We start from the raw sequence: 26,847 nt of genomic DNA on the forward strand, positions 1-26,847 counted from the left end.
GACCTTCTCCTCCTGACCATGACCTGCATGAGGACAAGCCTAGCCAGGGGCCTAGACCTTCTCCTCCTGACCATGACCTGCATGAGGACAAGCCCAGCCAGGGGCCTAGACCTTCTCCTCCTGACCATGACCTGCATGAGGACAAGCCCGGCCAGGGGCCTAGACCTTCTCCTGACCATGACCTGCATGAGGACAAGCCCAGCCAGGGTCCTAGACCTTCTCCTGACCATGACCTGCATGAGGACAAACCCAGCCAGGGTCCTAACCTTCTCCTCCTGACCGTGACCTGCATGAGGACCAGGCCGGCCAGGGGCCTAGACCTTCTTCTCCTGACCGTGATCTGCTTGAGGACAAGCCCAGCCAGGGTTCTAGACCTTCTCCTCCTGACTGTGACCTTCATGAGGACAAGCCCAGCCAGGGTTCTAGACCTTCTCCTCCTGACTATAACCTGCATGAGGACAAGCCCGGCCAGGGGCCTAACCTTCTCCTCCTGACTGTGACCTGCATGAGGACAAGCCCAGCCAGGGGCCTAGACCTTCTTCTCCTGACCGTGACCTGCATGAGGACAAGCCCAGCCAGGGTCCTAGACCTTCTCCTCCTGACCGTGACCTGCATGAGGACAAGCCCAGCCAGGGTCCTAGACCTTCTCCTCCTGACCGTGACCTTCATGAGGACAAGCCCAGCCAGGGTCCTAGACCTTCTCCTCCTGACCGTGACCTTCATGAGGACAAGCCCAGCCAGGGTTCTAGACCTTCTCCTCCTGACTGTGACTTGATAAAGTTCACATTTCCCTTCTTTCCAGAAAAACAGCTGATAAGTCAAAGTAGGCTTTGGTCTATTTTGTACACGTCAAAAGAAGACTGAAATCCCGAGAGAGCTTCAAATCACCCTCCTCTCCATCACAGCGTAAGAGTTAGACATTTCTCAGTGCCCCTACAGAGATAAGGTATGGCATGAGGCATTGTTTAGCGGGAATTCCACAACTCTAAGAACAGTGTTACTAGCCCCAATTTACAGGTGAAAAAGCAAAGTGGTGTTGGACTAGGCCCAGGCTAGGAAATCCACTTCTGCCCACAGACCCCACTGCCAAGTAGCACCATACAAAGATCATTGGTACACAAGAATTTCTAGTCGCCTAGTGGCAAGGCGTTATGCTGCCACCCCAAAGGCAGGAGGTTTGAATCCACTAGCTTCTCCAAGAGAAAAAGATAGTGAATCTCTTCTCATGCAATTTACAACCTCTGAAAAGCCACTGGAGGGTTAAGTAGGAGTAAATTCTGACTCAAGGGTACATAACAACACTGGCAAACACAAGGAGCCAAGACGGTTTGGTGTACAGTGTATCCAGTTGCTAACCAAAAGATCTAACTTCAAATCCTCCAGCCACTCCAAGGAAGAAAGAGGGTCAGCCTTCTGCGTTGATCTAGAGCCCTGGAACTTGATGGAGGGTGAATGTGAGTTAAAACAAACTACAAGGAGGTGTGTTTGGTTCTAGGAAAAATCAGTAACACAGAAAGTGTGTACTGAAAAAAAAAGGGGGGGGGGACACAACAGAAGGGTAGGTAGTGAGACCGTGCAAATGCAGCGTCCACAGTGGCTTTCGGCAGGGGACCGTCTTTATAAACACTTGCTCCTGCCACCACCCCCTTCGCATCCTTCCTCTGCACACCAAGTGCAATCCTACTTCTTCCCGACAGCAGCAAATCAGAAGGATCCCTTCAGTATGTTTCTTTCCTAAATAGAGAGAAAACCTTAACATCAAAGTGATACACATTTTCCAGTTTTGTGGGGTTTGTTCTTTTTTTTTTTTTTTTTAATCAATGGTGGCTATAAAACTCTTTTGTAGGTTAGAGACTCTGGGTGCTGCCAGTGGTAGTACCAAAAATGGTTAACATCCTTGGCTGCTAACCAGACAGTCAGATGTTGAGGGCTGGAGATTTTAAGGCTTCCTAGGGGTGCCTCAGAAGAAATGTCTGCCACACTATTAAAAAAAAATTATATATATATATATATTTTTTTTTTAAAGAGCCAAAGAAAACTCTATGGAGAATCTACACGGGATCAAGTGGATCACACAACTTGAACAGTTAGCTAGGAAGCTGGGAGGAGGGGAGTGCAGTGAATTTGTGATTAAGTGAAATAACATCTTAGAAAAGGAGGACAGAAACAGTTCTACAGCTTAAAAAATGCCACGAATATCATTGGCTGATAGATGAAGACATAACAGAACTGGTGTATAATCTCAACAACAACAACAACAACAACGGATTATTTTAGAAAGTAAAAACTCTCAAACTACACCTGTTACGTTTGAAATATAAAGAATTACACGTTAATCTCAGATGTAAAGCATTTGGATTTTATTGAGCAAAAATAGTTACTATTTTCTTTAAACCCACAGCCATTGAGTCAAGTCTGCCTGGCAGTGACCCTTCAGGCTGTGAGGCTGGGCACCTGAGGAAGCCGCCAGCCACATCCTGTTCCTGCAGAGCCCTAGTGGGCCTGAACAACTGATCACTGTGAAAGCAGCTCAATGTTTTAACCACTGTGCCACCAGGATACCTTTACTGCATCCCCGGGTCTCCATTATTGTATATAGATATCAAAACCAAACAAATAATAACAACAACTACAAAATCTTCTGAACCACAGATACACTCTAACACACACTGGCCACCATGCATCCAAATCAACAAGAGGCCGACTGGTTGATTTTCATGTTTTTTAAAAATAGTTATGTCTAGCGTTCCTCCAAAAGACATGGAAATAGGACACGTGATCCAATGTCAGTATGGTATCGCTCCTCAGATGATGTTCATACCTAGTCAGGGTTGCTTGTATTCAACATAAAGGTGGCTATTTCCTGATGAACATGCATGCCGGTAAAAGGGGCAAGAGAGATTGTATCAGCCCCAACTGGGGCTCAGGTAGTGCCCACTCTGGGGCTGAGGAAGAATTTTGACTTTGACCCTCTATCTATGTTCTAGCAGAGATGAAAGAACATTTCCTGCTCAGGACTTCAAATCAGGTCAAATGAAAAACAAAACAATGAACAAGAACGTTTCTACTGGAGAGAGATTCACTGCTGTGTGTGTTGTTTTTTTTAACTTACCTTTTGATTAGGGGCTGCTCCTATAATGGGGAGATGAATAAAAGCTCCCCATTCAACCAGTCACAGCCCATGTCCACAAGGTAGTTAACAAGACGTTTGTAGAGTCCCCAAATAAGACTTTATATGGCACAGCCTCAGGCCCAGAGAAACAGACCTTGTTTGTCCAGGTCCGGGAGCCGGTGCTGGAGGCGGGAGAGTATGTGTAATGGTCCAGGTTCCTCTCCTGTCCTCACAGTGACGGTGACGCCCAGGCAGCATGAGCCCCGCTGCTCCCAGCGGGCGAGGACGCCACTGCCCAGCCCTGTGGCTTCTGCGTGGGTTTGCTCCAGGGTGTGACCCAAACCCCAAAAGCCACAAGGGAGTCCTTCAAAATCGATCCTGGGCTTCGTTCCAGTGAGAGATGACAGCCAGTTATTCCGCAAACAAAATGCTACGGTCGGTTGGAATTCAAAAGAGAAAGACGAGCAAGGGTGACACAGGGCGGCTCGGTGGCCGGCAGCAAGCACGGCATCGTCGCTCGGAGGACACGTTCTATCTACACAGGTACAGGGATCTCGCTCCCGAGAGGCCACCTGCTCGAGGCCCCACTCCCACGGCGGGCTGCCATCTCCTCCCTAAACCCCACAAGGTTCTGCTATCTGTACACCAAGCAACACTGCAGATTATTTCCTCTCGGTTTTGTTTTCCCTTAATTTCAGAGGGCGGAGACGAAGTAAAAAAAGTGCAGTTCTTCAATTAAAGTGCATGGATGAGGTAAACTAATTTCAAGAGTTTTGAGTTTGTTCAGTAACTGGCTCAGACAGGAACCATCCGGCCGTGTATCTGCTGCATTTGGGTCCGCATGGCCTGGACGCTGCTCAAAATCTTATTCTGGTGGGTGAGGGCCGTGATGCCGATCCTGGCCAGGTCCCTGCATGGGGAGGCAGAAGGGGGGCAGAGTCAGAGAAGTGAGGGGATCTCGGCTGGGTTTCATGCAGACACACATTTGAATCAGCCACAAGGCAGACAGCACAGGAAGGCAGGCAAATCAGGATGTTGAGGGAGGCAATCGAATGCAGCGATGTGGAAAATTATACTCAATCAAAATGAGAGGCATTCCGCTTTCTGTTTTATCACTATTGTTATTTTTAATGAGTAGGATGATTATGCAGCTCAAAGCAAAAAAGAAAGGAAAATACTATTAAATCCAGATTTACCCTTTGGTGTTACATCGCTGGGTACTTACTCCTGGTTCATGTGCACCACTGCCTCTAGGGTGGTGTAACCAGCAGCTGTGAAGTTATCCTTATACCGGTCCATTTTAATGGCCTGCAGCCAATCGCCCACCGATACCACGGCAGAGAACTCAGGAGAACTTGGGTCCAACAAGGCGGTGTTGGGTCTGGAGAAGAGATGAGCAAGAAAAGGCAGGAGGTATCAGTGGGACAGCAAAACTCAGAACTCAGATTCTCCAAGTTAGACAAGAAAAGGAAAACACCAACGACAGCTTTGGGAGCAGTTATAGTCTATGATGCAGGGAACTGTGTGGATAACTCCAAGGCCTCGCCTCTCCGGTGGTTCAAATCCACCAGAAGCTCCAAAGGAGAAAGAAGGGCAAGCTTCTCTTATGTCATTTACTGCCTCAGAAACCCATCAGAAGGTCAGTTTCAATTTGAAGGCAATTAATTTGAGAGCCACTGGTCAAAGGTCATTGTACAAAGTTGCCAAATGATGGATGGCTCAATCGCACTGTTATAAGCTGCCTTCTGGTTGGCCTTCAACTCATAAAGACCTCCCTACACAATCGACATGCTATGACCAGCTGTGGAGTGCAGTAAGGTCCAGAGAGTTTTCACAAGTAGAGCCTGTCACTAATGAGAATTTCGGAAGGCAATGTCATTAAATCCTACTCCGCATTATAGTAACAACATCTGGTTCAATACTGACAGATGTGTGGTGGCTACCTATAAAGTACACTAGCTGAGCTTCCATCCCAAAGACATGCAGTTCAAATCCACCAGCTGCTCCAAGGGAGAAAGATGGGCAATGTCCTCCACGTGATTTGCTGCCTCTAAAAACTTGCTGGAGGGTCAGCTATGGGTTGGTTCTAACTCAACAGTATTTAACTACTAATCTAACCACGAGGAAGAGGGGAAGGGAATTCTAGTGACCTAGTGGTAAGAAGCTGTGCTGCCATCCCAAAGGCACGTGGTTCGAATCCATCAGCTGTTCCATGAGAGAAGAAGGATAGGCAGTCTCCTCCTGTGTGATTTACTGCCTCTGAAAACCTGCTGGAGGGTCAGCTACGGGTTGATTCTGACTCCACAGAATATAACAACAATTACCAGGTATAGAATCCAGGTTTCTCCAAGGAAGTGAGATTCTTACCATCAACCTATTTATGCTTAATTCCATTTTCCACTTTTGTGTAGCTGTCTTAAGCGTATTAATGCTGAATCAAAGCAGATCTTGTAACATCTTGTTGTTGTGCTTGTCAGTTGTCATCAAGCTGACTGTGACTCATGGCACCCCCGTGAATCCATGAAAACTGCTCTATGCTGCACCACCCACACCATCCCAGCCATGTCCAAACCCACTGTTGCAATCTCTGCGTCCTTTATTTTGCTAAATCTCTGCTTTTCCACGCATGAGTTATTTATAGCATCTGGGCTTGGGGTAAAGACCGAGGAGTTCTTGTGGTTGAAACCTCCTTGGTGTCTGCAGAAGGACAGGTTCCCTGCCAACGCTGCATGTTCCAGCTGCTAGTCTGGCAACTATAGAAACCCAAGTGAAGTGTGAGTAAGGGGAACCGGGAGCCTGCACCCACCAGGACTTGATGGCGGCGAGAGTTCAAGGCCAGCACTGATGCAGCCTGGGCTGCAGGCAGGCTCAGTGCACTGAAGCAAACGTGGCCAGCAGGGAGTTAATCCCCTCTTTAATCACCCCATGCCTGACCAGCACGTGTGCCAAGGCAGGAAGAATGGGCACTTTGATCACCGCTCAGGCTGTGGAATGCGCGGCTCATATTCCTCGCTGGAGCTCCTAAATAATCATTTCAACAAATTCAAAGTGCTTCTTATTAACTTATTTATTAAGTTTATGCATTTCTTGGGCCAGGTGTTTTTTATTAGGTCACTGTCAAGTGCTACTACAGTTCAAGGCAGGAGGCTTGCCATTGCTTGGGATATTGGTGTAGCATAAATCACTTCTTTATGAATAGCCTTTCTTAAGAGAATTCCAATCATCTTCCTCATTAGAGGATGCCACGAGGCAGACCCTCATAGCATTATTTCATGTACTGTCTTTACTGTAATTACCTATGCACCACTGCCATTGTCAGGTTGTATTTTCTTAAACTGACTCATTCTCTAGTCATTACAGATTTTTTTTTTAATCTTTGCATGTTAAATCAGATTTTCGTTCTGAGATTGGGCTTATGCACACAATTATTTTAATCAGAATTATTTCATCACTACTGAATTTTCCGCTTGGAAAAGTAGAGGGTCTGAGAAAGAAAGACCATCAGCAAGATGGACTGACAGAGTGCTTGCAACCAGGGCCTTGAGTATGGTGGAGATTGTGAGGATTGTACAAGATAGTGTAAGGTCCCCATGTACTATTTATAAAGTTGCTAGGAGTCATAGTGGGCTCTGTAGCAGTTAATGACAATGACAATAACAACAACAACTGAATTTTAATACAGCAATTATTTCCTAGTGAAACAAAATTAAGTCAATATAATGCCTGCTTTCCTACAGAACTAATTCTTTTTCATGTTAGTAAGTGATTTTTATTTGAATTACTATCTTTACGTAACTATCTTAATGAAAATTCACTTTATCAATTCTTTGTCCAATAATGGCTTGCACTTGTCTATTTCATGTCTATTAGTTCAACTAACACCCAATTTTCTGAATAAAATTCTGCAGATTGTTGTCAGAAGAATAACTAAGATTTATTTCTTGCAATTTTCAGGTGGCATCAAATGATACCACTTAAAATTTTGCATATTTAAATAAACTAGTGAAGAAAAAATAAGGGAAGAGAAAGAAATTTTACATATGTAATCTACTATTGAATGCTTGTCAACAATATTCACACTTAATGAAGACCAGTTGTGCATATTTCTTTCTAAATATAAGCAAATTTTAAAACAACAACAACAAAAATCACACACAAACCCCGCAAAACAACCCATTGTTGTTGAGTCATGTATTGGAATGCCAGGAAGGACTGTCAACCACGAGAAAAGTGTCCAACTTTGACAGTCAGAGCAGCTGGTGGATTTGAACTGCCAAAGTTTGAATAAGCAGCACGACTCTCTGCAGAGTTAAGCCAAAAGCTTAAGTGATAGGGCAAAGCTGTGGCCTCCAGACACCTAGAAGGTCAAAAGGACTTTGCTGTTGCTTGGCTCTAATCTTGAGTTGAATCTGACTCACAGTGACGCCAAGACCAATAGAACACAATCCTCCCTGATGTGGTACCATCCTCCTCACAATTGAGGCTGCACTTAAGCCCACTGTTGTATCCCATTCACTGGCAATGAACATGAAGGGTCATTCATTTCCCAGCTCTCTCCGCAAGCCTTTGCGCTCTTTGTGGAATACCAAGCTATTTGCCTAATTTTGTGCTGAATCACATAGCATGTTAGACTACATCCATTATCAGCAAAGCAGTAATAAGCATCAAAGCTCTTCAAGTTCTATCAGTGAGGAAAATTGAGAATTGAGCAAAGTGTATCCAATAACTCAATTTGTTCTGCATGTTGGCATAAAGTAGTCATCATGCAGTATTAGGAGCTGAACAACTTAACATTAGCAGAAGTACAAATTGCCAAAGAATTGGCTTTAGAACCTTTGTGTAAAAAGATATGGAACCTGGAGCTAAAGATCTGTAAGCTGGAGGAGTTTTCCCTTGGAGTTGAAGGAGGCAACTGGACTTGGAAAGGGCATCCATTTTCACCTTCTTGGAAATAGGAAGAACAAGACAGAGCCCATAATATAATGTGGGGTTTCGTTTTGGTTGGGTGGGTTTGTTTTTTTTTGGGGGGGGGATGGGTGGCTTGTTTATTTTCTAGTCTAAGATCAAACAGCTAAGTAAGTGGCAGAGGTAAAATGCAAATTCAATTCCAGAAGCACCTGAACACTGAGCTCTTGGTCAAGTGCCCAATGTGAAGAGAGTTGAAAGCCCGGAGAACAGGCGGAATCTCCAATATTCATCCACATTCTCTTTCTCATGTGGTATAAAAAGAAGTATGCTTCTTCTCTTATAAGATCTTAAGGCTAAATTTTTAGGAGAAAGCCTAGAGACCACAGAGTCTGCCAAGACTCCTTGGAAGGGCCAGGTTAAGTCTTCCTATTTCATAGAGATTGTGAGAGTGGTACAGAATTGAGCAATGTTTCCATCGGTTGTACCCAGCATGACTATGACTTGGCAGTTGACTCAGTGGCATCTAACAGCAACTAAAAGCATTCTGAAGTTAGGGTCCTGAGAAGCGAGAAATCTTCTAGATGCCTGGAGCTGGCTATGAGTATGCCCCGCATGCAGGAGCCCTGGTGGCACAGTTTTTAAGTGTGTGGCTACTAACAGAAAGGTTAGCATTTCAAACCAGCCAGGGGTGGTGGTGTAATTCCCTAAGGATTAAGGGTGTGGAAATCCTATGGGGTCGTTCTACTTGGTCCTTCAGGATTCCTATGAGGTATACTTAAATCTATGGCAACCTGAGGCATCTGGTTTTTTGTGCCCCTCTTCTTAAATGACATATCTGGGAAGGCTGGCTTATACTATTGCAGCTGAGATGACCGCTGCGGAGGTATCCCGAGTCCCTACCAGGTAAACCAGGTGTCCCTGGAGGAAAGTTTCTTTTGAACCATAAGGGGTGCCCAACAATGCATTGCCAGGATATTGGCTTCACTGGTAAAGGCCTTCTGTGGGGTTTCTGATGCTATAAAACTTGCAGCTACATCTTCCTCCCAAGATAAGCAGTACACTGACATACAGTGTCATGCTTTAGAACTTGGATACTTCCTTGAGCCCATTTCCTTTGACTCATGAAAACTTCAGAAAAGAGAAACCATGAGAACTGAAGACAAGCGAATCTCTTGCTAAAACTAACACCTTTTTTTTAATTAATTTCAACGAAGATCTACAGAGATTTTGGATTTTCATTTATTCATTGTTGCACTTTTCCCCCTGCCCACCCCACTCCCACACAGTTTGCTCTTCTCCTTGAAAAGCAAAAGAAATACTCCTTCATTGGTATACAATCCCCCTGCACACCCCCACCCCCACCTCACGTATACTCCACTCTGCAACCCTCATTCCAGACTCTTATGATAATCATAATGTCCTAAAATACATAAAACTAATATCTTACAAATCAACTTAATGCCACAGCGCTTTGAGAGCTAGCCTCTTAACCTTTCTTAGTAAGGCCTCTTTTTCCATTTCAAAATATGGCATCTGAGCTGAACTCCATCCAAATATGCATTTCATCTTTTCCCCCTTAAATTTTCAGATCGAACTAAGGTAATAAAAGAAATAGTTCTTCCTATGCAGTTGTTACAGTTGTTATTTTTACTTCTTTTTCTCTTACTACTGTTTGAGGTCTTGCACATTATTACGGCCTGTCAAGCAAGCAGGACTACCGTAAATGCTCTATTAATCAATAAAGAGGCACCAGGCTGCAGAGAGCCACGAAGGAGCTTCTGATGAGAAGGCAGGGATTAAGGCGCCTCGCTGCTTGCCTGCCACCTCGGATGCATCCTTTCCTATATCATCTTTAAGCTGTATGACTTACCTGGAGTTCTCTGTGCCCGTTCTCTTCAAGCTGTTGGGATTGCGGATGAGTTTGTCCAACATGTTGACAATCTGCCCAAATTTAGGCCTGTCACTTCTCTCCTTCTGCCAGCAATCTAGCATGAGCTGGTGGAGTGCGATGGGGCAGTCCATGGGAGGTGGGAGCCGATAGCCTTCCTCAATGGCTTTAATCACCTAGCGGAAGACACAGAACGGTACGTTAAGCTGCCAGGCAAACTGTTTTCGGAGGTCTGTCCTACCCAGCAGGCATGTTCCAGCAGGCCTGACCATGGGAACAGCTCCAGCTCCTTCGCAGAAGCCAAAGCTGGATCTGAGCTGTCCTGGCAAAAGGCAAGAGAAGCCAGCCACTTAGGACAGTCTCTCAAAGGACAGGGGAGGCCTGTCTGAAACTCTGCAGGGAAGGTGTATTCATATTCCAGAATGGTTAGAACCCAATCAGATGAGCTACATGGTGTCAGAACTTTGGTAACAGCCCATTCCCGTTCTCCTGTGTAGCTAAAGCACCTCTAAATACTCCTAGTGCAAGTTGCTTCCCAAAATGGAATTCCCTTTGCATCATTTAAAGCCTGAAGTGATTAGTGGGCCAACACCAAGAACCACCTTCCAGACCTCCTGACACTGCTCTTCTCTGAAAGAGCCTCCTTCTCATGCCTCTCTCAGAACTCAGCCATGTGTCTTTTTTTGCAGGGTGATCCCCTCAGGAACCAATTTTGTATTCCTTTCTTGATCTCAGCTGGCTGTCAGCTAATCTAGTTAAAGGTCTTCATCTGGGACATTTCCATTTTATAAGAGACCCTCATGTGTCTAAGGAAGGCCACAACGGGAGGTGTTCTTTGCCTGAGAGATATTACAAGTCATTTCATAGTCTTTCTTTTCATGCTGATCTCTCTGATCTGTTTCCATCCATATTCTTTTTCCCTTCGTTTTTTCTTTGCCCACCTCCATCAAGATGTGAATCCCAGTGAACACAAGACAGTCTGACTGCTGCCAAATTTGCAGAGAATCACTACCCAGTTTCCTGGCTACTCAAAAGCTTTGCTTACAGCTATCATGTGACACTCTGGAGAGTTCTTTGTTTGGGGTTTGATAAAGTTTTGTTTGTTTTAAATCTTTTCTTCGCCACCTCACTCCCCATAGCCACCAAGGTGATAGCAAATCAGTGGCTGTGGCCACTATAATGAGTACGAGGTCAACGAATATGTTGGATTAAAAACGTCAAAAGAAAATGATCAATTCAGTTGGGTCCAGTTTCTATGGACAAATCGCTTGTTATCTTTTTAAACCAATTCACTGCTTCAGATAAACAATCACCTTGGGAATCATTATGCTCCCTGAGACTTTTTCCCATGCCTCTGCCACTATCTTGCTGGATTGGGACTATTTGCATCTCTAAGTTAGATTCCTCTATGCTATTTCATACCACCTCATCTGATTTCTTTCTCTCCATGATGTGGCTCAAGCTTTCCTTTATCTTCTCAGGCTGATGGTTTGGACCCAACAGTTGATGAAAACATTTTACATTAAATTGATAAGACTGAAAAGAACATGGGGCTGGTGCTAGGATCATAGCTTGCTGACACCCTCCAACTGAGTCATTCGTTTGCTAAGCTCCCTATCTACCACCAGCTTCAGGGAAGACCTGATTGAAGCATATTTTCTCAGTTTACTGCTGTGTGCGCACGCGTGTGTGTGTGTGTGTGTGTGTGTGTGTGTGTGTGTTTAGGGGAGGGTGGACAGACAATTAAAACAAACAAAACACTTGATAAATCTGACATATTTTCAACAGTTCCTTTCCCACCATTCACCATATGCCAAATAAATGCAAGCCACGAAAATAGTTCTCCAGTTACACTTTCTATTAATTCCTGCTCTGCACAGAATCCAGCCGAGATTCAAAGACACAGCGGATCAATATCATCTTGGAGACATGGCTTAGGATACTGGCTTATGGGTAAAACCAGACGACTGGAAAGTTTAAAATAACAGTGATTATTTTAATATCTAAACTGTTGAAATTACAGGTCTGAAGACATTCTGCACAGGGCAACTGACAGCATCTTTAAAGCGTCTGCCCTCACGAGCACTAGCCTATGACCTTCACATGAAATAAAGGAAAAACCTTACATTTCAAATAATTAATGAAAGACATGATGTACTCTTGCTCCTTTAAGGTGGCCTACCTCTGTCCCTCTGAGTATTTCTAACCTAAATTCAACATATCATCACATCAAACAACAGACTGCATACTCTTCATTCTTACAGTCTTTTTTTCTAGCCTGGAATTAACAGTTATGTTAGCTCATGTCTTTCTTCCATCTGCTAGGAATCTTCTTTTATAATTTACAGATAACACAATGTCAACATGCCCTTCCTCTTAATCTAGTTAGAATAGAGAAGTCTTGTTAGCCCACTAGACAAGGAGTACATTAACTTCTCTGTGCCTCTCAACATTCTTTCACCGATATGGGTGCTGCATCGTATTTCTTAAGAGCACCTGGTTCTTGGTTTAACTGTCAAGACTTGGCAACTTCCTGTTGACTCGAGCAAGGCAGATGGTCAGGTGGCATTCCACAGAAATTATAAGATTGTTTCTAAAAGATCAATTTAATTTGCTAACCATTCACTTGTAAATTCTCTGTTAAGATCCAACCTTATGCAAAAAAAAAAAATAGGAAATTTTGAAAAGTACAGGTGAGCGTCTTATTTTGATCTGATATACAACCTTTTCCAAACTAACTCAAACCTTGCCAGAGTTAGTTTAAAAAAATGTTCAAGGAAGACCTCCTAGTAGAGACTACCTCCCCCTTGCCTTCTCACTGGAGATGTTTGTAATTAAATTCTATTACTCTGGAATCTTATTAGTGTCATTATTGAATGCTGTTCAGAAATTGCAGGCATTGTGAATACTCCCTTCCGAAGCAGTCCAGATGGTACATTTAAAGGGATGTGCATAATTTACAAAGGGTCATTTAGTGAAGCTTTATTTTAGAGTTCTCCAGGGACCAGCTCTAATTACAACTATGCCGCCCTTAAAATATTTACTAGTTTTCTCCCAATAAACCTTTCGTGTCAATTTTATCACATGTGAAATTTGGTTTTCTCTGCTTATCCTTTTATTTCCTTCCACCTTAAAGGTGTGGCTTGTGTCAGTCTGGTTTCCAAAGTTAACCAAGTAAAAGTACTGTTCCAAACCAGCTTTCTCCCCACCTGGGCTTCTAACTCCCATAAAATCCTACTTAGGCCCTCTAATGTCTGTCCTTGAAATCTAATGACCATCATTGTGAAATAGATAACTAGATATCTTTTATTAAAAATCTCGAGTTTAATGCGTCATTTCAACCCCAGCGCTCATTTCATTTTAAAGTGCAACTTCCTGAATCTCAATGGAAGGGCATATATCTCGGACGGCAGAGACTCACGTCTTGATTGGACATATCCCAGTAGGGTCTCTCTCCGTACGACATCACTTCCCACATAACGATTCCGTAGCTCCATACATCACTTGCCGATGTGAATTTCCGATAGGCAATTGCTTCTGGCGCAGTCCACCGGATAGGAATCTTGCCACCCTGAGAACATTGGAGTCATAAGTTATTCTCTTAAGTACATCACTGACGTGCCGTTTTAGCTTCTGGAGGCTGTCACTGCTTGCCAAGCAGGACAACAGCTGCATTCCTGAGATAGGGTTCCAAACAATAATAAGACACTTGTTTATTCTAACTAAAGTCTTCCAGGTTGAGATGCTGCCCCTCACATGTTTCCTTTAGTCACAGTAAAGTGAACAAATAATCTGTTTCATGCTCTCTGAAAGGTCTACCTATTATCTGTCTCTGCCTCAGGCAAGGTTGCAGAAGAGAGGGAATCTCAGGTTTTACAAAATGTGTTAGTGATCTGTGGAGCATCAGTGTGGTGTATCAATGGATATACGGCCAACATTCATTCTGACGACCAGGGTTCTCTCTCTCGCCCATGAGCATAAAGTCAATATTTAATGCTGCTTTGAAAATGATGAACTAAAACATGAGCTAAAGGACTTAAGCATGAAAGGTCCCATTCATCACAGTACCATCCACTATAGCAAAGAAATCTACCCCACACGGCAGACACAAAAAAAATAAAAAAGGGGAACCTACGTAACACAAGATGCTTGTTATTTAATATTGACTTGAAGGGAAACCAAAAGCATCATCATTATCTATTTTTTAAAATAGTAAATGGTAAAGAGAATGAATATTATCAATGACAAATTTGTTTTCCTGTTTGATCGGATTATCTTCTTTCCACACGCCCCAAATGTCTCTCACTTGTTTATGATTTTAGGGAAGGCATTTCCGCTTTCTGGGGCTCACTCAACTTAAAGCCAGTTCTACAAACTGTTTCGGGAGAGTTGTTGTTGACTGCCTTCGAGTCGAGCATGACTCACGCATAGCAACCCTATGAACCAAAGGCCTGAAGCCCCTCTACAACTACAGACATTTAAAATCAAAAGTCAGAGTTTCTGGAAGCATGTTATTTAGGAAGTGGATGACACTCCTGCTTCTAAGTTTGGAGGGAGAACCTTTGAAAGTTTTCTTTGCTCTCCTAGAACTACTAAGCAGGACAGAAGGAGTCATGGTGGTGCAGCAGCAAAGCACTTGGATGCTAACTGAAAGATTATGGTTGAACCCATGACCACTCCAAGGGAGACCTGTGAAGAAGCTGGACAGCGTCTCCCCAAAAAATACTGCTTTTGAAGCTCTCTGGGACAATGCTATTCCACCCTACAGAGCTGTTCTAATTGGGAATCAAATAGAAATTTATTTTAGGTTTAAACAGGACAATTAATTATAGTGGAAATTCCATAGATTTTTAACAGTTTGAAATTCTAGTTCATCCATTGTCTTTCTATACAGAAGGACACTGGAGTACCTTCTGCCTTCCTCAAATATTTGGCCAAGGTTTATCTATGCAAATGCATCATTCTAGAAGTCTCCTTTAACTTTCCTCCTTTCAGCTCACGGGAGGAAAAAAATAAAAGCTCTTCAGCATTCACAAAGAGTCATTATGTCCTTAAATAAACAGCCTTGGAATTCAACAGATAATATACATTAGCAACAAAATAAGAGCCAAAAATTTTTTAAAAGGAATATGACACCCCCCCCCCCAAAAAAAAAGCACAAAACCACAAAACCCTTATACTTAAGACTGGTGAAATGGTAATCATTAAAAGCAGAAGATGGCTTGTAATTGTCTGCCTCATGTTGATTTTAGCAGGGTCAACCTTAACGGCCAATAACAGTTTCATGGCTGTGCTTATTCCATTAGTATGTTATATTCAGATTGCCAAGCTAAGATAGGATAGCCATTAACTGTACACTGATACAACTCTTAAACTCTTAACTGTGCTCCAAGCCCTGCTTATCTACCCCTAGTAAAACGAAAGCCATTAGATACTAGGAAACCTCACATACTGTAAGAGTTTTATATACATTTCCCAAGTTCTTTATATACACTCTCAGATTCAGTAGCCAATCAGCTAGAAACATTGTTTTATGTTGTTTAGAATAAGACTTTTTTTAGATTAAGCAACTTGCTTTTTTAAAGTAAGTGGCAAAATACATATAAATAAAAATTCGTGTGTCTAACTACTTTTAAGCGTATAATTTCAAGTCATTCATTACACTCTCAATGCTTTCCAAACATTACCACTCTCCATATCCATCATTTCTAAAAGAAGAATTACTTAAAGACTAGGAAAGAAGCAAAAAGAAATCCGAAGAGAATGAGTGGAGAAATGAACAAATTAAAGCAAAGGGAATACAAGATTAAGTGTGGAAAAGTACAACAGCAAAGGAAGATACTTGCTACTCTTCCAAGGTCTGTATTTTTGAAAGATACTAGCTCATTATTTATTAATATTTGGTCTAAAAATGGATAATGAAAACAAATTCCTTTTGTTTCAAATCTGCAGGAAGCTCTGGTGCCCTTGCTCACAGAAGTGTGATGTTAACCCAAAGGCCAGGCCTCTCCAAGATGCACAATCTCCTCCTATGCAATTTACAGCCTCAGAAACCCAAAGGAGGGTGGCTACGAGCTGGTTCTGACTCAAAGGCAAGCAATGAGCTTTTCCGAGTTCAGGCTTGTCTCTTTGACATGTAGGTGATCACACGTCTTAAACACTTTGCTTCAGAATCCCTAATACTTCTCCCATACTTGCTGTACTTGTATGGATATGAAGAGGCTCTGAAAGATGCAGATACTCAAAGACCTAGAGGTGAACACAAAGCTGAGAACAGCTGTACCTGAACAAAAGCCCACAGGGCACAATTTCTTCCTTACCCTGGTGGTATAAGCGGCTTCCGGATCATCTTCCAGGACTCGGGACATGCCAAAGTCGGACACTTTGCAGACCAAGTTGCTGTTTACCAGGATATTCCTCGCAGCCAGATCTCGATGCACATAGCTCATATCAGATAGATACTTCATCCCAGACCCGATGCCTCGAAGCATGCCCACCAGCTGAATGACTGTAAATCTGCCGTCATTCTTCTGCACAGGAAAAGCAATGAAGACCGTCTCATTAGCATTAGGCCAAATGAGTTATCACCAAGCATTTAGAGCTTGAATCTCTCTTACTATTTTTATCCGGTATGCAATGACATTCAACATTTTATCCGGGCCTTTCTGATCGAAGCCACTAATTCACTCAGACTATACTCACTGGAGCTCGGTTTTGTCCTTTGATAGATGGAAATTCTCTAATTCTAATGAGTCTTTGGCTCAAACAGTTCTACTATACAGGGATAAATCAAATACTGTGCTCATTGGACATAGATTATTTAATAGACTTAAAAATTACATTGTTCTCTATTTCAACACTTTCTCCTGTGCCTCATTTGAATAGTCCAGGAAGGCAGTCAGACAGACCTGACTCAAGGAATCGGTTAGATTGTTCTAAATCTCTACATGCTTGGGGTTAGTATAAAGTAGACACGTACCCTGAGGAATGCATCCAAGGACCCATTCTCCATGTATTCTGTTATGATCATTACTGGTTTACCTGGAGTTTGCAGAAAGAAAAACACAGAGCCTTGATGAGCATGGCAGTTAATGAGATAAAAATGGGCTGTGCACAATTCCACCGCCAAGACACCTGTCTGGTGCGATCTAATTTAATTAAAGCAAGCCAAGCTTATGCCTCAGCTGTGGGGAGCTAGGGATGAAATATTAAAAGGACGAGGAGGTTTAAATTCCATCTGGAAGGTTAACCCTTTGGGTAGCTTGTTGACAAGGTCTTTAACTGAAGTGGCCTCCAGTGTCAGGGGAGCCCAGGAGGGATAATTGCTCTCTGAAGCAAAAGGGGAGGAAGGCAAATGGGCCGGCCTGTTTAAACATGAAAAGATCTTTAGGATAATTAATTTATCGTGTCCCCGGAAGAGCCACTTGTGTGATGTTAAAAGAATCAATGGACAGAGAAACTTCTCCCTTTATTTTGAGAAATCGAAGCCCTGGGGAATCAGTAGCTATGTTGAATTTATCATTGTTTAGATATATAGCAAAACCCAAGTTGTGTCTATTATAAACATCTTTCCACCCAAATCTTTCTTTTCAAAGAAGAGAGCGAGTGAGTGAGAGAGGGAGAGAGAGAATCTCTGAAAGAAACTTTCAATGATTTCATCCATGACAGAAACTTAATTCTGTACTAGACTATTTCTTGCCTCTACAGTCTACAGAGTTGGATTTTGTTTGTTTTTGTTTTTTTGGTAAGCAGATAAAACAAAATGATTTTAATTAACGACTGAGGAATGGGAGGAAAGACCACTTTGCTGAAACTCCAACTTGCCTTCTGAGCATCCTAAGAAATAAACTCCATCGTCTTTATTATTTGATTACTAGTGATCAAGTTAAGGCCTAAAATTCTTTCTAACTAAAATTTCTTGTATAGGGAGAGGCACTCAGATTTTATTTTTCACTTTTTTTTTTTTAAAGAGTTCATAAAAGCTGTCCTTGCAGGAAAGGCAACAGTAGGTGATTAATCAAAACTGCCCTTCCTGTTGCTCCTGCCCTCTGCTGACTTCCCACTGGAGACAAGAGACTGGCATCTTCCTCCCCTGAGAAGCACCCTTAGCTCATCCAAACTAGTGACATTTCCACCCAGGGCTCTCTCGTCTGCTTATAGTCCCTGGAGTCGAGAAAAGGGAAATGTCTTCATTTTAGAGGCAAAGGCAAACATACTGAAAGAACATTAGTTTTTAGTTTTCTTGAGGTCCAATTTATCCCATTATGCTTTTATTGATCAAATTTTTTCCAGTGTTGAACCTAAGAAACATTTTGAAATCTTAGGAATAATTAATTGAACTAAAGAGATGAACACTTTCTTCTCAAGTGAACCACTAAAACTGGCAGGAATCCTGGTGGAAAGTGGTAAGCCTTTCAAGTCACCTCACCTCTCCATCCTCCTTCGGCAGAAGCAAGAATCCCTCTTGGTTCTAGGCATCAGCCTCACATTCATTTACCTTCTCCATCTGTGACCAGACTTCTGACGGGCCAAATGCTGCTCAATGTGCTTTAATTAACTTGCCTCAATCAAAAGATACTTTGTTAACTAATAAGTAAAGGAAACTCTCTTGGTGAGGAATTAACACCTACTTCCATTTCTCCAGGCCCCTCTTGAGTCGTGGAGAAGAGGGCTGAAGATCCAAAAGCCAAGGGGTGGCTGAGAGAATTTAGGGTTCCCCTGTGATTTTCAGAAGTTACTTGAATAACTGCTGGGGATGAATTCACACCTCCTTCTTCTACCTTTTCACCCTACTGGCACCATCTTCACCATTTTCCTACATTCCTTTGTTCGTTTATTAAAAGTATCCAATTGTCTAAGATGAATGTGACCAGAAGCACAGGGGCTTGTTAAAAAAAAAATGAAAGAAAGAAAGAAAAAAAGGAAAAGACTGGGTGTCTGCCCTGGACCAGGCAGGGGAGCAGTGAAGAGGGGACCCAGTAGGGGAAAGGGGCAGCTTCATCCATCCCTGGAAATTTTAAATCATTTTCATTCAGTGACAACTGCATTATGCAAATGTATCCAGTCGTTTATAACAGTTACAGCTGTAATAGCTTTGGGTTTTAGAGGTGTGGTGGGATTTTAGCACAAAGATCTCCTGTTTCTTCACTCTTCGAAATGCAGAGGTGCTATGAAAATCACTGTCTGTTGCAGGAAAAACACCCCAAGCTGAACAGAGACTCCTTTTTAGAAAATGGACCTGCAGAAGTATTTAAAGTGAATGTTATCTTTTAATTAAAGTAGTCAGGACTCTTGAGCAGCCCTGAAGGCCACCGCCAACAGAAAAATATCCTGTCTGTGAAACTAATCCGAAAAAGCAAATAGAGCTATTCTATGCTAATTATAGCCTTCATGTTGGGGGGAGGGGGGCTGCATCAGACATCTTGGGCACCAAGGATACACTTTTGGAGAATTCTAAAGATGTACTTTCTAAGACATAAGAATAAGAATAGATAACTTGGGAGTTTTTTAATTTGTCAGACGTTGTGCTAAGCATTCTGAATATTTTATTTTGTTCAAAATGAACTCATAAGGCAAGTTCTATTTTTATCACGATTTTACAGATTGGTAAACTGAAACCGAAGCGGGTTGGGTGGGACCAGTCAAAGTCATACGGCTTCACTAGCAAAAGAGAGGAGACACTAATTAGTGGCCCCCAGATAGTGGTTCCCCCAGGGTGGCCCTGGCTTTGGAGTTTGGGAAGCTGTGCTGCTGAAGACCCACTTCTCCAGGGCTTCACGTCAACCAGTCCCTTGACCTGAAACCAGCAGCACCTGCAAGGGGTCCCTGGTGAGCTGGAACTGATTTGCAGGCCATGAGTTCGGATGGTTTTTTATGGTCTTACTGGAAATGTACACTCACTGGTCCCACCTCCAACCATCAGAGCACCAAAGGCATGACCGCTTTGGTTGGGAACTGTATGCCAAACCATGTGGCCTCCCAAGGACTTTGGATGAGGCTACAGAACTGTGTTTGAACAAGTTTTCAAGGAGATTCTGATTCAGAACCTCAAGAGACACAACCAAAACACAAGCCGACATAGTTGCTGTGGGATCATGCTGTTTCGCGATAGTCTATGTATTTTAGGATTGCACGTCCTCCCTCCAGTGGAATCAATGGCTGCTCCCTTTCAGAAGTATGCCGCCAAGGCTTTGTTGCTAGGGACCTCTCAGAAAGCTCCTGGCTGTTACCTAGAAACTGACTCACAGCTGACCCTCCAGTGGGTTCCCAAGGCTGTAAACCACATGCGAGGAGACTGCCTGGCTTTCTCCTTCGCAGTGGCTACTAGAGAACTGCAGTTTTGGGGCTGAGCCATCTGGCTACCCAGGGATTTGGGATGAGGATAGGGGATTGTTGGGTTTGAACAAGGTCTCTTTGGGATTCTGATATTTACTTTTGAGAACCTTTTTACTGGGGACATCATGCTTGGAAAGGTGGAGAGTCAGCAAAAGAAAGGAAGACTCTCGATGAGATGGGTTGACACTGACCTCAGCAATGGGCTCAAGTGTGTCCAAGATGATGATGATGATGGTGACATAAGGTGAGACAGGATCCCTATGTTCATAGGGTCACTATGGGTCATACTCGACTCAAAGGCACCAAACACCACCACCACCATTCTGTTAATAAACTTCTTACTTTTCTCCACCAAAGATGCACTGTCCTTGTCATATGTCCTTGTCATAGTGCCAGACCCACTGTCTCAATGTTACTCTTTAACCTGTTTTCATACCTGCCTGTGTGACCACAGTACCCAGTGATCCTTTTCCTGGAGACCTGGCCCCAACCCGACAGCATCTATGACTCGTAGCAGCTCGAGTAGCTCCTGGGTCTCCTGGAATGTGTCCACCTTAAACAATCAGCATTTCTGCTGTGCTGTCCACATGACTTGTTAGAAGGTGATCCACACCCAACCCTACAGATGCATTCGGGTTTGCTTCACCAAACGTGCCCGTTGAGCTGTGTCGGATTTTAACTGAAGCGTGGCTCCCAGGCATGGAGAATGCTAATGGGCTACAGAGGTGTGTGGGGGGGGGCGGGGGGTTCAACCAGGTGTTACTGTAGCTAGGTGCTGAACTGCAAGTGCCATAAATCAGGGCCCACAGACAAGCAAATCCCTCAACAGCCTGGAGAGGCCCCGGATTCCCTCCCCGTGCATCTGGATCCCCAGCTTCCAGCACAAGGTGGGGCGAGGATTTGTTGGGTTTTAGATGAAAAGTGCTTCAACATATTTCGCATCCCATCTGCTTGAGCCTACCCTGTGACAATCAGCGTTGGGCTGGCAGAGATTTGAAAGATGGCGTGGCAGGCCCCCGAATCTGCAATAGTAACTTCTCTTAAAGCTCACCCAAGGTGCCTTGGACAGAGGGTATCAGCTGAAACCATAGACCCATTTAGAGCTGCCTACAAGATTAATGACTCGTCTTGCACTGATTTCCTCCTATTAGCAATCAGTGGGTCTGTTCCATCTGTCATTTCTCTGGAAAGAAAATGTGTGTTTAATTTCCCGGGAACTTCTAACTTGGCTTGGTGGAGGGAACGACCTGCTTACATTTGGTCACAACGCCTTCTAAGTGAATGATGTTAGGATGGTCAAACTGTCCCATGATGCTGGCCTCACTCAGGAAGTCCCTCCTCTGCTTGTCTGTATAACCGGCTTTCAGCGTCTTGATGGCCACACAGATTTCTCTCTTGCCAGGCACTTTAAGCCGTCCACTGCATACTTCACCAAATTCACCTTTGGGAGAGAGGAGGAAAAAAGAAAGCTAAGGACCAGAAGTACATTAAAGAGGAAGGAGTCCTGGCTAATGCTGGCTGTGGAGTGCTTCCCATCTGCCAGGCACTGTGCTGGGGCTTCTCTGCAGCCCGTGAGATAGATGCTGTGGTGCGATCCACTTCCCTGGCAGGGCCTGCAGCTTAAGGAAGTTACAGAACTTCCTCAAAGGCCTATGAGCTAAAAGTGCAGTGTGAATTTGAATGGAGTGTCTCTTTCTCATGCTAACTTGTCCTGAGATCCAAACTATGTTCATCACTGTTTTTTTTACAGAAGCACACCACTTTTGAGACTTCTAATGATGAACTAACATACACATAGACTTACAATCATGGATGTTGTTGTTGTTAAGTGCTGTCGAGATGTAGACGACTCATAGTGACCCTATGAATGAAAGACCTGAACACTGTTCGTAGAGTTTCCAGGGGCAAGCCATTTCTGAAGTGGATGCCACCCCTACTTCCAAGCTTGTTTTAGTCAGGAAGCTCCACCAAACACTGTCCACCATGGGTAGCTGTTATAGCATTTGACACATCAGTGTCACAGTGTTCAGCATCACAGCAACCACGAGTTACCTCTGTACAGCAATGCGCAATAATGTATACATGTTGTTGTTGTTGTTAGGTGCCACTGAGTCATAAACAACTCATAGCGACTCTATGAACGAAAGGCCTGAGCACTGTTCATAGAGTTTCCAGAGGCAAGTCATTTTGTAAGTGGATGCCACTCCTGCTTCCAGGCTTGTTTTAACTGGCAGGCTCCACCAAGCACTGTCCACCATGGGTAACCATTATCACATTTGGAACATCAGTGTCACAGTGTTTAGCATCATAGCAACCACGAGTTACCTCTGTACAACAATGCACAGACTAGTGTTATACCACCTAGAAGAATGTTTGACAAAAACCAATTTGAACCAGGCCTGAGAGCTGCAGATAGATTTATACACACACACACACACACACACACACACACACACACACACACAAGGAGCTCTAGTGGCCAAGTGGTAAGAAATTGAACTGCTATCCCAAAGGCACACAGTTCAAATCCACCAGCTGTTCTACAGGAGAAAGATGATCAGTCTCCTCCCACCCAATGAACTGCCTCTGAAAACCCGCTAGAGGTTCAGCTCCCATTCGATGGCACACAATAATAACAACAATAACAAGTATGTATTCAACCAAGAAGATAGACTTATTAACCCAACAGACACTTACCCACACCTATGACTTTTTCTATCTTAATGCAGGATGCATCAATTTCTTTGGCAAATTCTCGAACTGCTTGGTTGGGATCTTCGTACGTAAAGGGATCCACGTAAGTTCTGACACCTGAGGAATATTAAACAGGTGATCAGTTGGCAGAACACTTCATAGGAATGCCTGATAAACACAACGTAAGTAGTCCGGATCTAAAACTGCTCAGTGTACGAAAAGTTGGGTTAGTTGTACATTCATGAGACGTGAAAATGTTTAAACACTCACTCGGGTTTTCACCTGGGCGGTAAATAAAGACCTGTTAGCTACTTAAGAGGATACAGGTCTGCTAACTCCCAGGAATGTGTTCACACTTCAAGGATAAAATTGTAAAACAGCCCATCACATGGAGGCAAAGGATCTCTATAAAGAGATTTGGAATGCATTAGCTAAATACTCTTGCCTCAATAAATTTCTCATAACTCCCTCTCTCTGCTCCAAGTCTTACCAGGGCTTCAAGCTGAACTTTGTTAGAAGGACATTCCTCTCAGGGAAGATAATAAGACCTTTCTTTTCTCAACAGTCTGCTGTCTATTTTGCCAAATCTCCAGACCAATTTACTATGTGACCAAACTTGGGTTAAATGATCAAACTTAGATTAAATTTAGGTTGAAATATGTAAGAAGACACAGAAATGATTCTAGTTTTCTATTGCTATGCACTTTTTCTCACAATAGCTTCTGATGCTTTGAGGTATCAGAAGTAGAGGGATAAAACAATGGGATCAAGTGGGGGGGAAAAAGTAGAGGGATGCTGGCTGACTCAATTTCTTTGATTTTCAAGTTCTGTATCTTAAACATTTCCAGATAAATGTTAATGTTTGCTTATATACCTGCTTTCCAAAATAGTGAAAATGTGGACGTTCAAACCAGAGTCCTCGTTCTAAAATCAACTATGTGATAGTGCGCTTCTTCTCGGGGAACCTAGGTTTAGTATATGTTTAATAACTACTGGTCATTTATTTATTTGGATATTATTTGGATGTTGTAAGTATTTTATGAAAAGATGTATTATCACCCACATGAATGTCATTATACATGTCTAGATAACAAAACATAGCCATGACTTGAAAGATAAAATTAGTTTTTGTTTTTTGTACCTTGATTCAAATGCTTCTCTTCATCTGCCTCCTGTTTTGCTTTACTGTATTTACTCCTCCTGTTAAAATATTTTTAAAAGAAAATTAATTTTTCAACACAAAAGCAAAAACATGACCATAAGACGTGTTCTTTATGACTCTGATGTAACATAATGCTGGCAGACATACTGTACCCAACTCACAGATGAGCTAACTGAGTGACTGAGGCTTTCAAAACATGAAAGAGCTTGATGCTGTGGTGATGAGTAATCCTTTCCAGCCCAGTCAGCTAGTTTCTAGATTCCATGTTCTTCAATACAATAGCATTCAACTGAGTTGCCTTTCAGCATGAAGCTTCCAAACTAATACAGACTAGGAAGAAAGACTTGGCAATGTACTGAAAAGCAAGCATTGAAAATTGCATGGCTCACAACGGCTCAGCTGTGACCACTCATGAGATTGCAGGATGGAGCCACTGCATTTCATCCTGCATGAGGTCAGCAGCAGTCAGGGGCTGGTAACAGCAAAGCTGGGCAGGAGGTCAGGTTGGTGAATAATGTACACACACATGCTTAGGTTTCTGTCCAAGATGATGATGCAACCTGTGCATCGGGACTTCTAATCATCTTGTGTTTTCTTGGGTCTTTAAAGGCCAGGTAAAGATGGGGAAACTGAGGCTCTGAGATGAGGCTGCCATGCTAACAGTGGTGTGAACTCCATCAGAATGCACCACTCAAGCCTTTTCACTTCTGAATCTTGAACACGCAGAGAAAGGCAGGAGGATATACCCGAAACAGAAAGCAACAGAGAGCCTGAAGGAGTCACGTGGTGCAACTAGAGAGGCAGCCCAACCACGGTCAGGTTCAAGTCTTCTCACCCACATTCCTCTCCTAATTGTCAGCAATGCAGGAATCAGCTTAGCAATCAGACCCTCTGAGCCTACAGATGTTCCTCTCCGTGTATAATTCCCTTGCAAATAATAATACCTTGCACTTTAGCATTGCATTTAACTTTTCAAACTGCTCCCTGCACATATATTATCTCCTCCTCTTGACTGTTTGCAAAACAGAAACCAGCTTGGCAAACAGGGACCCTAGTTCCTACCAATAACCACTTAGTGTATAATTCAGTCCCAAATAATAGCTTGCATTTTTACTTTGCATTTAACTTTTCAAAGGGCTTCCATGTCTATTATTTCACTGCATCTTCCCCACAAGCCTATGGAACCCATTAGAGAGAAAGACACACGCTTAGCTCTACCAAACAGAAGAGGACATGGAGGCAGGTCACCCTATTTCCCTCTTTGCAAATGCAGGATTTAATGTTTGCCCTAACTGTCCCCACCACGTCACAGACCCTTTTAGGGTGGGGACGTCTCATAGCTGACCTTCCAGCAGGTTTTAGGCAGATTAGGAATCACAAGGGAGTAGATCGCTCATCTTTCCCCTTAAAGCCACTGGTAGCCCCGAACTACCAGCTAGATGCTGCTTGTGTTAACAGCACAAGTCCATAAGGACTAAACCCCCAGAGTGCCCACATGGAGATATGGCCAACAAGAACACCTGATTTGAGTTCATTGTCACTACTGTTAAATTCACTAAAAAAAAAAAAAAAAAATTCACTATCAGTAATGGAGCTACTTGTGGTTGTTAAGTGCCATCAAGTTGTAGATGACTCATAGTGACCCTATGAAGGAAAGACCCAAGCACTTGTATAACTTTCATTGTTTCTCCAAGTTCATAGAGTTTCTCCAGAGTAAAGCTATTTCAGAAGTGGATGCCATTCCTGCTTCCAAGCTTGTTTTAACCAAGGAGCTCCACCAAACACCATCCACCATGGGTAACCACTATCACATGTGATACCTCAGTGTCACAGTGTTTAGCATCACAGCAACCATGAGTTACCTCTGTACAGCAATGCACAGACCAGTGCTATAGCACCTAGAAGAATGCTTGACAAAAAACAATTAAAACTAGGCCCAAGGGCCAGAGATAGTGTGCTATCACTCTTCTCTTTGAAAAGTAAAAGAAAAATTATTTCATTGTTATACAATCCCTTCCCCTAAGTCCACTCCACTGCGCAGCCTTCGTTCTGGACTCTTGTCATGACTGTAATACCTAATCACATATCCCTTTTAAACAGTTCTGTCCCTCATCTGTTTCAATGCAGTGTATATTATTTATCCCACCTTTCTCAGTCTCCCCCCAAGTGACTAGATAGCAATGCATTTGGGTTCATTTAGAGAAACAGGTTTAAATACCCTGAAAGAACACAGCTTTCTAGGAAAGATGTAGCAGAAGTCAGTCACTACTGAGTTAGCCCTAAGTTCATGGTGACTTCATAGCAATCAGAACAAAACACTGGTGATTCCTGCAACGTCACCGTAACTGTTTATGGACGTGACCATGCGAGCCACGGGATTTTTTTCACTGGCTGAATTTCAGAAGTACATCGCCACACTTTTCCTCCTAGTCCAGAAACGCTGTCTGAAGCCTACTCAACATCACAGCAGCATATAAGGCTCCACAGAAGAGAGGGGTCACAGCTGCGCCTTAAGTCCCCATCAGAAACCAACCAAGCCTGTCACACAGAAGGCAAACATTCCAGCAATAAACCCCCTGCTAGAAGCTCTGATGGCATAGTTACTCTGTTCATCAACAGGTTGGTAGTTTTAATCCACCCAGGGCTCCACGCATAACATCTGAGAGCTGGACAATGAATAACGATGACAGAAGAAGAACTGATGTCTTTGATCTGTGTTGTTGCAGTAGAGTACCTGACTAACCCACG

At 43.2% G+C, this 26,847-nt stretch overlaps 1 protein-coding gene across 3 annotated transcripts in view; it reads right to left on the minus strand.

The window, feature by feature from the left end:
- Positions 1-3,795: 3,795 nt before the first annotated feature.
- Positions 3,796-26,847, minus strand: part of EPHA4 (EPH receptor A4) — a 187,521-nt gene continuing 164,469 nt past the window's right edge. The window contains exons 9-17 of one of the 3 annotated variants that reach the window (XM_006890271.1): positions 24,079-24,137; positions 22,941-23,054; positions 21,499-21,684; positions 16,888-16,949; positions 16,229-16,438; positions 13,330-13,479; positions 9,891-10,084; positions 4,338-4,493; positions 3,796-4,022 (exon numbers count right to left, since the gene is read on the minus strand). In XM_006890271.1, coding sequence (XP_006890333.1) covers positions 3,908-4,022; positions 4,338-4,493; positions 9,891-10,084; positions 13,330-13,479; positions 16,229-16,438; positions 16,888-16,949; positions 21,499-21,684; positions 22,941-23,054; positions 24,079-24,137 — 1,246 coding nt within the window. In that variant the 3' untranslated portion in view covers positions 3,796-3,907. Of the gene's footprint in view, positions 4,023-4,308; positions 4,494-9,890; positions 10,085-13,329; positions 13,480-16,228; positions 16,439-16,887; positions 16,950-21,498; positions 21,685-22,940; positions 23,055-24,078; positions 24,138-26,847 lie in introns of all 3 variants that reach the window. The other 2 variants (XM_006890272.1, XM_006890273.1) reach the window with 2 other exon arrangements.

The sequence above is a fragment of the Elephantulus edwardii genome, unplaced genomic scaffold (genome assembly GCF_000299155.1).
Source record: "Elephantulus edwardii isolate Elephantulus edwardi_28Jun2011 unplaced genomic scaffold, EleEdw1.0 scaffold00087, whole genome shotgun sequence".
NCBI classification, from domain to species: Eukaryota; Metazoa; Chordata; class Mammalia; order Macroscelidea; family Macroscelididae; genus Elephantulus; species Elephantulus edwardii.